This window comes from Mesoplodon bidens, assembly GCF_964165515.1.
Source record: "Mesoplodon bidens genome assembly, chromosome: 6".
In the NCBI taxonomy this organism is placed as follows: Eukaryota; Metazoa; Chordata; class Mammalia; order Artiodactyla; family Ziphiidae; genus Mesoplodon; species Mesoplodon bidens.
This window is the reverse complement of record NC_138162.1, coordinates 103,142,627-103,155,933: the sequence shown is the minus strand read 5'-3', so window position 1 is coordinate 103,155,933 and position 13,307 is coordinate 103,142,627. Positions and strand designations below refer to the sequence as shown.

General features: G+C 53.0%; 1 protein-coding gene across 3 annotated transcripts in view; it reads left to right on the top strand.

Moving 5' to 3' along the window:
• Positions 1–13,307, top strand: part of GFRA2 (GDNF family receptor alpha 2) — a gene marked incomplete at its 5' end in the record, with an annotated part of 96,438 nt that overhangs the window by 72,229 nt on the left and 10,902 nt on the right. For all 3 annotated transcript variants that reach the window (XM_081237588.1, XM_081237590.1, XM_081237589.1), the window contains 3 exons: positions 9,361–9,470; positions 10,178–10,318; positions 12,479–12,651. In XM_081237588.1, coding sequence (XP_081093714.1) covers positions 9,361–9,470; positions 10,178–10,318; positions 12,479–12,651 — 424 coding nt within the window. The remainder of the gene's footprint in view (positions 1–9,360; positions 9,471–10,177; positions 10,319–12,478; positions 12,652–13,307) is intronic.

The window sequence follows — 13,307 nt, the reverse complement described above, 5'->3', positions numbered from 1 at the left end:
GTTACTTAACCTCTCTATGCCTCTATTTCCTTACCTGTAAAACAGGGATAATCATGCTAACTTCAGAGAATTGTTGTCAGGGTAAAGTGTGGTGGTGTTAGTGGAAGTACTTTGTGTGACTCGGGGTAAATGCAGGAGATGCTTGTTAATAGATCACAGATATTATACTCCTTTGGCCCGAAGGGAGAGCTCATGCCTTCTACACAGTGTCCCATGCTCAGCAGTGGTGAGCGGAGTCCCCTAATCTCGATAACAGTGTAGCAGGGGTTGAGGGGGCAGTGTCATCCATTTGCTCATACAATCCTCGTCCCCACTGTACGAGGAGGTAAGTATATTATAACCTCCGTTTTGCAGATGAGGAAACCTGGAGATGTTTAATGACCTTGTCCAGGCCACAGAGCTGAGCCAACATTCAGACCCAACAAGGATGACAAGATGTCAGAAATTGGACCTCACGGGTGGGCCTCCTTCTGTAGAGGGGTGGGGTTCTCTCAGAGTTCAGGACCTCCTGGGGAAAGGGAGCAAACATTTCTCCTTGCAGTAGTCTGCCTTGAGCTCTTGGTCAGGTCCAGAAGGGTTCTGACCTGCATTTGCCAGTGTGGCATCGGTCTGCATCTGCCAGTGTGGCATCAAGCTCTCTCACCTGCAAGCTCCTAGGACTCGGAGCTGCCCTGGAGTGAGGGGCCAGTGCTCTGAGATGGGTAACTTTTCTCTCTCAGCCTCTTTCTTTTGGGATCTAGGGTCAGTCGCATTTGCTGATGCTTCTGGAACCAATAACATTTTCTCTAACCAAAGCCTTCGAGAAATCATTGTTCATAAAAACGCAGGATTCCTGGGGCCTCATTCCATTAAATGTAAAGAAATAATTACCATCTTAAAGCAGCTTTATTAAAAGAGCACGTAATAAACAGTGTATTCTATTAGCATCTTTTGAAATTTAATTCTGGATCGTGTCAGTTCACACACTCACCATGTTCCCCTGTTCCGCAACCAGGGTGCATAAAGTATCTGGTCTCCTGCATTTTATCCCTTAACATGATTTCATGTTTAAATTTTCACATGTTGGTATCCTCTATGTCCTTGTCATTTTCAATAGCTACGTGGCTTTCTGTGGCTTACCCATCTGAACCATTCCTCTCTAGGAAAGAATCCAAGGCCAGGTCTGTCTTCCTTCATGAATTGTACCGTCATTGGTTTTCCAAGTTACTCCCACTGAAGTGTTCCTGTGATCCTGTCTCTTTCACGTGGATTAGATAGACCCTTTGTGGGTTTGGTTTTTGGTGTGTGTCCCTTTCAGTGTGTGCCTTTTTAATTTGCTTTGAACTTGGACAAAGAAGATCAGATAAAATCAGAGAGCAAAGCTAAGCAGTACTGAAGAATTTTTCTTTTTTTCTTTTTCTTTTTTGGCCGTGCCACGTGGCTTGCAGGATCTTAGTTCCCTGATCAGGGATAGAACCTGGGCCCCCTGCACTGGAAGCACGGAGTCCTAACCACTGGACTGCCAGGGAATTCCCAAGAATTTTTCTGTTTTAAGTGACAGAGACCCAACTACCTTAAGAAAAATTAAAAAGGAATCTGTTGGCTTCCAATAAAATATAGAAAGGGCAGGAGGGCTTCCCAGGTGGCACAGTGGTTGAGAGTCCGCCTGCTGATGCAGGGGACATGGGTTCGTGCCCCAGTCCGGGAGGATCCCACATGCCACGGAGCGGCTGGGCCCGTGAGCCATGGCCGCTGAGCCTGCGTGTCCGTAGCCTGTGCTCTGCAGCGGGAGAGGCCACAACAGTGAGAGGCCCACATACCGCAAAAAAAAAAAAAAAAAAAAAAAAAGAAAGGGCAGGAGCGTATTCCAGGACTCATACAAATAGGTCTCCCTCTGTCTCTCCTTGTCTCTAGTTTCTGTTTCTCTCTGCAGGTTAGCTGCATGCTTATCCTTACTGTGACCACGAGGCTAGATCTACGGTCCCAATTTATCTGGGCTCACATCCATAGTGTCTTATAACCAGAAAGAAAAGAATGTTCTTCTTTGCTCCATTAGGAAGTCTCTGGGCAGGGCTCTGCTTGGCCTGGCTTGTGTCACTTCCTTATACCTAGACTAGTCAGTGTGGCCAGGAAGAGAGCTGTGTGGTGGGCCAAGCCTGGGTCACGTGTCCACCTGTGGCCCCGGATGGTGGAGTGCCACGGTTGACAGCCTGTAAGGACTACCTGGCCTGAGGAGGAAGTCCTCAACCCACCCCCTAAGGGGAGCTGCTGTTCTAGGCAGAAAGAATAAGTATCCATGTACACTTAAAGAATAAACAGGAGGGAAGGAAGCCAAGTGGATTCTTGATTTCATGAGACCAGTGGCGGTAGTCCTCGGGAACAGGCAGGAAAGGACGGGGGCTCAGCCTGTCCACAGGGAGTCCTGGAGGCGTCAGAAAACAGGTACGTGGGGGGAAATCCATTTTCCCCTTTCTCAGTGTCACGTAACATTGAGCCTACTTAACCGTGCCCTGCACCCCTGGAGGGGACCTCGGAAAGCCATTCCAGAGGCTCTTGGGTCTATGAAAGCCATTTCCTCTGTGTTCCCCTAAATTGTCTCTGAAGACCATCATGAGTAATTTGCATTTCTTGGGAACCCTTTTTCTCCTCCCTAAGATATTCAAGTGCCCTGTTCATCAGCATGCAGCAGTGCTGGTGGCAGCCGTCTGGAAGCATTGTTAGTGGGGGCGGGTCATGGCAGCAGAGCCAGAGAAAGACCCTGTCCTCACTGGCAGGTGCCTGGCCCTGCTTTGCTGGCTGTAGGGTGTGTGACCGTGTGACCTACCTCTTGGAGCGGCCGTGTCCTCACTGTGAAATATGTCTACTTTGTGGGATTGTTCAGAAAGTGAAATGCGATAACCACGACTGGCACACGGTGTATCCTCAGTAAATATTAGCTTCCTTTACTCCTCCTCCGATTCGAAACCAGTAGAAACCCATGGGTTTCTGTGGCAGCAACATAACAGGTATCAGGTATAACCTGATAAATGGGAACTTGGCCAAGAGCTTCAGACCCTAAAGCCACGTATTGGCCAGCATTGGAACGCTTTGGGCTTCGGGGGAGCAATTTACCATAGTATTATTCTAGGCCAGACAGATTTGAGAAGGGTCTTTGTGCTTGGGAAGGTGTTTACAATCTGCACCCAGGGAGAGATTTGTTGATAACAGGTACCTGTACTTTCTTGGCTAAGGCCAAAGAAAAGAAGTGAGAGGTGTGTACCCAAGTGTAACTGTGTTTGTATGGGGATAGGAATGTGTGTGTGTGTGTGTGTGTGTGCGTGTGTGTACAAACATGCACAGTCTTGTAACTGTGAACCTTCTTGGGCTACAGCCTGAAGCATTACTTTCTTCCATGGGCTGGGCTATATCGTAGGTATATTTAAAGCTGAGACCAGGGAGTGGAGTCTGGAGGGTTCCCACAATCCCAGCTCTGAAGCCTGTGCAGATTTGCTTCATTACCCCAACTTTTGCCTGCATCAGAATCACCTGGAGGGCTGGTTAAAATGAAGATTGCCGGGCCCTGCCCCTAGATTTAAGATCTGTTATAGCTGGGGTGGGATCTGGAAAATTTGCATTTCTAAGAATTCCCCAGTTTTACACTGATGCTGTGGGTCTGCGGACCACACTTTAAGAACCACTGAGCTATAGGAAGTCCACCCTCTCCCATCCCCACTCCCCCAGTTTTGGATGATTCTGCTTATGTGGGTTGACCTTGGCACTTCTAGTTTTGCCTCTTTTTTCCTTTCAGGAACACATCTGCCCATCAAATAGGGTTGCCAGATCTAATAAAAATACAGGCTACCCAGTTAAACTTGAATTCCAGACAAACATGGAAAAACTGTTTGGTATAAGTATATCCCAGATATTTCATGGGATGTACTTATACTAAAAAAATCTTCATTGTTTATCTGAAATTCAAATTAAATGGACGTCCTGCATTTAATCTGGTGACTGTTTAATAAAACTGGGGGTCAGATGTCTCTCTCTGCCTCTCTTGCCACTTTCCTGTGATTGAATAGGCTACAGCTGCTGATGAAACAAGCCCAGAGAGGGTCTGTGTGTTTTGGACAGATCCACCTGCTGTCCTGAGCTCATTTGGCAGTCTTTACTCCATCTTGCTGAGATGGACCTGGCTCGTGTTCATTGTTGGTTCTCTTGCTGGCTCTCTGTTTTTCTCTTTGTCTGTCTGTCTGTCTCTCTCCCATGCTTTCTTTTATGCCATCCCTCCTATGGGGGCTCTTCAAGGCAGAAATCTGAGAAGTGATGAGGCTGGTCTAGGAAAAGGCTGTTCCTGGAAGTGAGAACAGAGTCCAAGAGACTGGGGACCTCCTGGCGTCAGCAGGGACGAGTGGCATCTGGCCCGAGGTCCCCAGCTGGCTCACTGTGCACTATGAAAAGGATAACATTTGCCTTGGAGACTGTACCTACCAGGACGGGACTGATTCACTCATGGTTGGAGTTGAGAGTGTCATGGGCTTGAAGGAAATTGGCCCCGCTGGTCTCGCCTGCCAGTGGAGGGAGCCGGCTGCTATGGACTTTGGTGTGACTTAAGGGACAGAGGGAACTTGAGCAATCAAAGGCCTCCTGGAGACTTGGACACGGCGTCCTCCTAAGCGGCCCCATTTGTCACTCTGGCTTGCCAAGGCTGCCTGGATGCTGAGGACAGAGAAATGGAGCAACAGAAGGCCTGGCCGCCTCCCCTCCCTCCACCCTTGCCCTTAGCTCCTCTCCCTCCCTCCCTGTGCTCTGAAGAGAGCCACAGGGCTGCTGTAAAGGACGTAGGCTGTAGCCTCCCAGGAGCGAGGTGGCCTTTCCCCATTGGTCACCCAAGGTCTGGCAAAGGGGCCTGTGCTGCTCCTCCTGTGTCCTCAGCGTGGCCTGGAGAGTGACGTGGGGCAGGGAGGCCATTGTTCACCTCGGTCCGGCAGGGTGACTCTGGAGCCTGGTGGGGAGAGAGAGGGAGCTGTCTCTCCCTGATAGGCTCACATTGCCTTGTGTGGGGTCCAGACCCGCCTTGGAGGGGTGAACAGGTATTTTTCTTCTACATCAGACACAGGAAAAGCTACTCCCTGTTTGCCTGTGGCAGGCACAATGCTGGGGATGAGACATCTGGGTAGAGAAGAAAGATAAGGACGGTGTCTCCACTCTGTGCCCCAGCTCTCCCACGTATCCCGTGAGGGAGATAGGCAGGCACAGCCCACCCCCTTTGATAACTGGGGACACTGAGCACAGAGACACACCAGGCCTGCCCAAGGTCACACAGCAGGCGAGCCATAGACTGAATGCGGTTGTATGACAGCTGCTCCCGTCTCTCCCAGCAGCTGGATCTGCCCTCCCCTCCTCACTGAGGGGTCTCGCTGGCCGACTGCACCTGGTGTTGGAACTCTTTCACTTTCCGTGTCCTGGCTTACTGCCTTTACCCGCCCCTTCTCTCTGGATGACCTTGTCTCTCTCTGCGGGCATCATACTCCCATTTTCACACGTCCCCTCCGTCTCCAGCCTGGGACCCAGTGATTTTTTTTTTTTTTTTTTTTTGCTGTACGCGGGCCTCTCACTGTTGTGGCCTCTCCCGTTGCGGAGCACAGGCTCCGGACGCGCAGGCTCAGCGGCCATGGCTCACGGGCCCAGCCGCTCCGCGGCATGTGGGATCTTCCCGGACCGGGGCACGAACCCGTGTCCCCTGCATCGGCAGGCGGACTCTCAACCACTGCGCCACCAGGGAAGCCCTCCAGTGATATTTTAAGGAGCCTCATGGATGGTGAGGACAGCAAGACCCTTGAGGTTCTTAATGTCAGCGATTGGAGAACCAGCCTTGCAGAAGGGAGGTGAGGCCCTGCGTGCAGGGTGGGGGGCGGAGCTTCCGGGAGGTTGGAGCTGGGCTCTCAGGTCTGCTGCAGCAGGTGGCACGCTCCTCCGGGATGGTGAGCTGACATGGACCTCTGTGGAGCCCTGACCCCATCAGCTGGAATTACCTTCCTGACATGGCACTGACATGCGTGCCATTCCCATCCTTAGTCTGTCAGTCACATGGTCTGTCAGTCACGTGGCAGGGCTTCAATACGTATTTGGAGAAAAGATGAATGGATATCTACCACTTGCCCAGAGGGGTTTGGAGGATATGGATGAAGAAATCAGTAGAGTCTGCCACTTTGGGGATGTGTGCTCCAGTTGGAGAGAGCAAACAGGGCAATATCAGTTAATCTGTATGCAATTAATTATACAATTGACTGGTCCAGACTATATGTGTAGCTGGAATACAGAGGTAGATGAAGTCTATGTGGCTGGAGGGGCAGACAGGGCTTCACGGGCAGGACTGACAGTGAGCATTGGGGAGGTGGTAGGAGGGGCTTGGGCTCTCTGTGTGATCAAATGACATTAGAATGGACTCCTGTAGTTTGGCTAAGAGATCCTATTAGAACGTCTCTTTGGTGGGGAGGAGATGGTACCTAGCAGCTCTGCTTGTAATCTCTCAGCCCCACACCCTGCAGGAGCTCGGATGTGGTTCACGCTGACCCCTGCGGTCCTCCTCACTGCAGGGCCTGACCACAGCCCCTTGGCTCCTTCTGGAGGGAGACATTTGGCCAAAACAAACAGTGAAATCTTTGAAGGTACTGTATTCATTTCCCTAGCTGCTGGAACAGAGTGCCACAACTGGGTGGCACTGATTTTTTCACAATTCTGGAGGCCAGAAGTCCAAAATCAAGGTGTTGGCAGGACTGTGCTCCCTGTGAAGGCTTGAAGGGAGAATGTATTCCATGCCTTCCTCTTAGCTTCTGGTGTTGCTGGCAATCTTTGGCGTTCCTGGACTCGTAGGCGCCTCACTCCAAATGCTTCCTTGGTCTTCACATGCATTCTCACTCTGTGTCTGTGTCTCTTCTCTTCTTCTTATAAGGACACCAGACACTGGATTGGGGGCCCACCCTAATCCACGGTGACCTCATCTTGGTTACATCTGCAAAGAGCTTATTTCTGAGTAAGGTCACGTTCACGGGTACCAAGGATGGGGTCCTAGCTCTTTGGGTGACACAGTTCAACCCACGATAGCTGCTTAGAGATTTTGGTTTGTTGGCCTCCCAGTCTCCTTTACCTATTAAGTCTGTGTCCCCTCCTGGCCCCCTGACAGGTCTCTGGAGGTCCGGGGTGTGGGCAGAGACCGTCTCTCATTGACCTTCATTCATTTGCTAGTTCACGGAGCAGGACAGACTCCGGTCTGGCCATTCAAGACCAAGTGTCATTCTGCAGGGGCTGGGGGCTAGGCTGGAAATGCTGCTTTTCCCTGTTTTGGGGACTGGGTGGTGAGGAGATAGAGGGTATGATTTACGGGCAGGAGGGAGGGCGGAGACACTTTCCTTCTCTTTTCCTGTGAGGACAAGATACTTTTATAGAGGAGCAGGATGTGGGTGGAGGACCTGCCGGAAGGGGTAGCCCTTATTGTTGGGGTTCTGGGCTGGAGTCTGGGCTCCGCTTCTCAGAAGCTCTGGGGTCTTGGGCAAGTTATTCAGCTTCTCTTAGGCTCAACTTCCTCCTCTGTGAAGGAGGATGGTGATAACAACTGCTTGGCAGATCTTGGCAAAGTTTCTGTGAGGATTACATGATAAAAGGACCTCTTCTTAAGTCACGTTTTTATCGTGGTCAATTACACACAACATAAAATTGACCGTTTCCACCATATTTAAATGTACAGCTCACTGGTGTTCAGTGCACTCCCATTGTTATGCAGCCATTACCACCATCCATCTCCAGAACTTTTTCATCTTCCCTGACTGAAAATACTTTTTATTCCTTGGATAAATAAGGCAAATGATTCCCCAAGAAGCAAGGACTCATCTGAGGTCTCGCAGCAAGATGGGGCGGAGCTGAAGTGAGACCTCGCCCCCAGCTCTCAGCTGGGAGCTCACCTTCCATCTCCAGCGCCTTGCTGCCTCTGTGGGCTGCAGGGATCCAGGGACACTCAAGGTCTCTTTGGGGTCAAATCACTCTGGAGAGCTTCCTCGTTCTCCTAAACCCCCTCTCCCGGGACTGTGGGGCCTCCAGGCAAACCAGATGGGACCCAAGGAGCTGCCTCTGTGTTGAGAGCGTTCCTCTTAGGCTGTCCTGGTCTCTCTCAACTTCTTGTCTTTCTGTCTATCTGCTCCTTCCTGATACGGACAGAGTTCCAGTGGAGAAGCAGGGGAGCTGAATTCGGGGTGACCTCTGGGATGGCTTTGTGAGGTATCTCACGGTATGGACAGGGCTTGGGCAGGGAGGCAGATGGCCTGGGTTCTGGTCCTTCCTGTGGCTACTGTAGTGTTCTCACCGAGCCCGTATTGTCGAGGTCCTACTATGTGTCCATCACTGGGAGAACACCAGTGAACAAGACCTTGGTACTTGCAGCCTGCAGCTGCTGTGAGACACTTGGGATATGATGGCGAGGACCTTGTGGCAAAGGGCACTCGCCTATAGGAAGCCCCGGTGGGTGGGGAGGTGGGCGGTGGCCTGGGCTGATTGATGGTTGCAGCCTGGGGCCAGGGTGCTAGGGCAGGAAGAAGAAGGAATGGGAATTGCTGTGCTGGACTTGGGTGTCCTGGGCTCCCTGTGACCTCGGCATCCAGGTGCTGGGGGCTGGAGACAGACCGGGTCAGACAGCAGCTGCCTTTAGGCAGCTCATGGTCGAGTGGGGAGCACAGAGCTGTGTGCAGGTGGTTACAAAGCAGCTTTATCTGCACTGACAGAGAGGAACGGATGATGACAGGTTACATCACCAGGGGAAGAAAAGGCTGATTCTGCTTTGCAGGATGGGGAAGCTGGTGGAGGGACGGCAGGGGAGGCTTTGCTCTGATTTGATGCAGAAGAGATTGGTCAGGAATGCCCAGGGTATGTCTCATCCTAAGGGGACTCTTTCTTTAACCTCCCTGGGGGCTGTCCCCTTTGACCCCCAGATGGATTCTATGAAGTGGCTGGGCGGGGATTATTGTACTCATTCTGTGAGTGGCAGTGGTGCTGTGTTGGAGGACTTGGGAAAGGTCACCAGCAGTGGGTTGAGCAGGAAGCAGGGCCTGGCCTTCCTGCCTGGGTCCCAGGCATTCTCAGCAAACCCACCCGGGTTCCCTCTGTGTTCCTCCGACGGAGAGACCCATTCAGAGCAGGCCTTGCCTAACCTGGGTGCCTGGGTCTCCAAGAAGTCCTGTCCTCAAGGAGCTCCTAGCCTAAAGCCCTCCAAGCTTCTTTCCCTCCATCTTCCTCCTCTCTGTCTTCCTGGCTTCTTCCCACCCTGGGAGGCCGTGGAGGAGCCGCTCTGCCGCCGGGGAAGCGGGAGGGCCGCCAGACTAACTTGCTGTCCGATGGGTCTTCTCTTGACCCCAGGTCCCGGCTGGCGGACTTCCACGCCAACTGTCGTGCCTCCTACCGGACGCTCACCAGCTGCCCCACCGACAATTACCAGGCGTGTCTGGGCTCCTACGCCGGCATGATCGGTAAGCCGCCCCCACCCGGGCTCTCGGTGGCTTCCGGCTGCCCCAAGCTCAGTTAGGGACCGTGGCCCAGCTCAGGGCCGGCGGGTGGACAGCCTGAGCTGGCCCCTCTCTGCTGTGATGGGAGCCGGAGCTTTATCATGGGGGAGGAGGCCCCAGGGGCCTTAGGAGCTTCCAAAATAAGAAGAAAGGGTAACATTCATTGTGCAACAATCCAGACGCTGTGCTAAGCAGTTTACATGGACTGTCTTATTTAAATCTCACGGCAGCCCTTACTAGGCAGGGGGTGGGGCTCCATTTTACAGATGGGAAAACTGAGGCTTGGGGAAGCTAAGTAACTTGTGCAGGTTCACACTGCTGGTCAACGTTGGCACTGGGATCCAAACCCAAGAGAGAGCCTTAGCCTCCCTGACTGGAGGACACAAGCTCTGCTTGTTGGTGAAAGAGAAAGCGAGGGCCCGCGCTCTCGGGTGGGGGGGTGGGGGGGCTCCTGGGTATCCCCTCTGCCACCCTGGTCTGTCCTTTATGTCATGACCCCCTGCTGACCCCCGTGGTTTGGAATGTGAGCTGGGATATATGTGTGTTGAGGGGCAGGTGGATGGGAGGGAGGGGGGTGTCCGAAGCCTCTTCTCTGATGGGCCTGGGGTCTGGGGGCCCGAGGGGAAGCCTTACTGTTCCTCTCTCCTTTGCCTCCCTTTCTCCCTGCCTAGGGTTCGATATAACACCCAACTACGTGGACTCCAGCCCCACTGGCATCGTGGTGTCCCCCTGGTGCAGTTGTCGTGGGAGCGGAAACATGGAGGAGGAGTGTGAGAAGTTCCTGAGGGACTTCACCGAGAACCCGTGCCTCCGTGAGTCCTGCCACATCCTCCCCAGCCAACAGCCACCCCCAGCCCTCCTATCCCCAGGGGCTCTGGAGCTCTGCCTGACCATTCCCTCCTTCCCCGTGCGGTGGCCAGTGAGGCCTGCGGGGCTTCTCCAGCAGGGGGGTTGCCTGCGGAGACCATGGGTTTTGTGCTCTGGGAGACTCACCCGGAGCTGCCCGGAGGCCACTGGAGGCCTTCCACCTATGTCAAGTCAAGGCTGAAGGTTTCTGGTCTGTTATCCTGACAGTCTCAGCCAGGTTCCTTCAGGCACAGCCCTGTGGTGAGGTCTTAGCATCTGTCACTTTTCCCTTTAAGGATCGATTTCCCCTTGGCATTGGAGTTTCATCAAACTCCTAATCTGAAGGCTAGAGAGAAGGAAAGGTCAGCTACAAGCTCTGCCTGCCTGATCTTTCTAGTCTGACACCCTCGCTATCCACACCCACCTGGAGATCTCCTCCCCCTTTCCTGCCCTCTTTTCTTCCTTCCGTCCTTCTGTCCATCCTGCCTTTCTGACAGCACTGGGGGGTTATAGATGGAAGTCACAGCGCTTGTCATTGAGCAGCTCACCCTCTGAAGGAGGTGCACCGTCAGGGGGTCACAGCCATCACGGTAGGGTGGGGGAGGAACCATGCTAGGGTGGAGGTCTGCAGAGGGGTCTGCAGAAGCCCAGGGTGGGGCTGCCTGAGTCAGCCTGGAGGAGGGGCCCCCTGAAGGCATCTCAGAAGCTGACCCACGTGGGGATCACTGGCCATCGGTCAGCTGAAGGGGCAGGGAGGGCCTGCTAGTCCGCTCTGGGCAGAGGTGGGTTTCAGGAACTGCAGACCACTTAGCCTTGCCACACTGCATAAGGATGCCCAGGGTCACCTGGACAGGTGGAGAGAGTCCTCCTGGTGAGGGCCCTTGCAGATCTGAAGGTGTTTGGATCTTAGGGTCCTGCAGGTAGTGGAGGTGGTGTGAAGCTCGCTGAAGGGTTGTCGGCAGGTGGTGCCATGGTCAGATCTGATTTCAGAAGGCTCACTCTCTGGTTCCGGTGTGGAGCGGGTGGGGGTAAGGATGTGGTTCTCACAGGTGACCCAACACGGAGGTTGTCGTAGGCGCTCTCGGGAGAGGACAGCACCCACTGATCCAGAGCAGCGGCGGGGGGCGGAGTGGGGAGGTGGGCTTGGTTGATGGCAAGCGGGTGGTTAGGGAAGTGCCCTGAGTAACCCAGGTTTCTGACTTGGGGGACTTGGGTGGAGAAAGATGTCACCGTCAGGACTGGAAACGCAGCGGGAGGCAATGTTGCAGTGGAAGGAGTGGTGCCTAGTTCAGGTGGTGACATGATAAGCTTGAAGTGCACCTGGGACTTGGAGGTGGAGCTTCATTTAGGCTCTTGGCTTGGGGACGCAGTTTTGTCCAAGAGGTCCCATTAGTTGGTCCTGAGTGGATTAGTGTAACTGACGGAGTGGGGGGTGGATGAGGCTAACTGGGGAGGGGGACTACGTCGGGGGGCCACGTGAGGGTGGTGGTCTGCAATACTGAATGCTGCAGAGAAGGTGGGCACTGCGTGGACACTGCCTGCCCCTCGCCTCCCGGCTCCCCACACCCCACTTCTCCTCCTGTTTTCCTCTTCATTCCGCATCCAGTACATTTCCTTTATTCCGGTTTCTCTTTTTCAACTTCCTTCCTGCTCTTTTCTTTTCTTTTTTTTAAAACATTTTTATTGGAGTATAATTGCTTTACAGTGGTGTGTTAGTTTCTGCTTTATAACAAAGTGAATCAGTTATACATATACATATATTCCCATATCCCTTCCCTCTTGCGTCTCCCTCCCTCCCACCCTCCCTATCCCACCCCTCTAGGTGGTCACAAAGCACCCAGCTGATCTCCCTGTGCTATGCGGCTGCTTCCCACTAGCTATCTACCTTATGTCTGGTAGTGTGAGAGAGTGGCATGGACATATATACACTACCTGCTCTTTTCTTCTCTCGATATGAGACCTTGGTAGCTATCTGAAAGGGAGCTTCAGCCAAGTTAGTTGGGACGAGTTCCACCCCGCCCCCAGCTCTGGGCTGTCACAGGGAAGGTCAAGTTTGGGATGGCAAGGGGCAGAGTGATGGAGGCGCCCCTGATTTCTCTGTGTCTCCCTGCTCTCTTTCCCCACAGGGAACGCCATCCAGGCCTTTGGCAATGGCACAGATGTGAACCTGTCCCCTAAAAACCCCTCGTTCCAGGCCACGCAGGCCCCTCGGGTAGAGAAAACGCCTTCTTTGCCAGATGACCTCAGTGATAGCACCAGCCTGGGGACCAGCGTCATCACTACCTGCACATCTCTCCAGGTAAGGGGATGCATCTCTGCCGCTGGGGAAATGGAGCCGGGGCAGTCTGAGGGCTTAGAGAAGCACCTGATGCCAGAGGCGAGGTGGGAAATTACAGCCTGGGGACCAGGGATGGGTCACTCAAGTTCCTTCCTTTGGATCAGGACCCAAGAGGTAGGAAGAGCTGATGGGAGCTAGTTTTTCATGATTAATTCACTAAGTATCACCTTGCAAGCATCAAACATCTATTCTGTCACAGGATTGTGCTAGATACCACGGGGGTGCCGGAGAAATGGAATGGTTACCATTTACTAACCATCTACTAATTACTGGGTACTGCGCTAGTAGACTCTACCTATTTCATTGATTCTCACACCATGCGCTGTTAGGATTCTTGTTTTCCACGCAGGAAACTAGCCCAGGGGTGTTAGGCGACACACCCAATGTCACACAGCTGGTTAGTGGTGGAATAAGATTTCAGACCTACATCTGATTCCAAAACCTGTGATTTTCATTTGTTTGTCCATCCGTCCATCCATGCATCCACGCATGCATGCATGCATCCATCCAACGTGTGTCATGCATGCACTGAGTTCGACGTCTTATGTGAGATGCTAGGGAGACGCTGGTGAATGAGGCTGATGCAGTCCTGTGTTTTGTGGTCCTTGTGGTCTTGT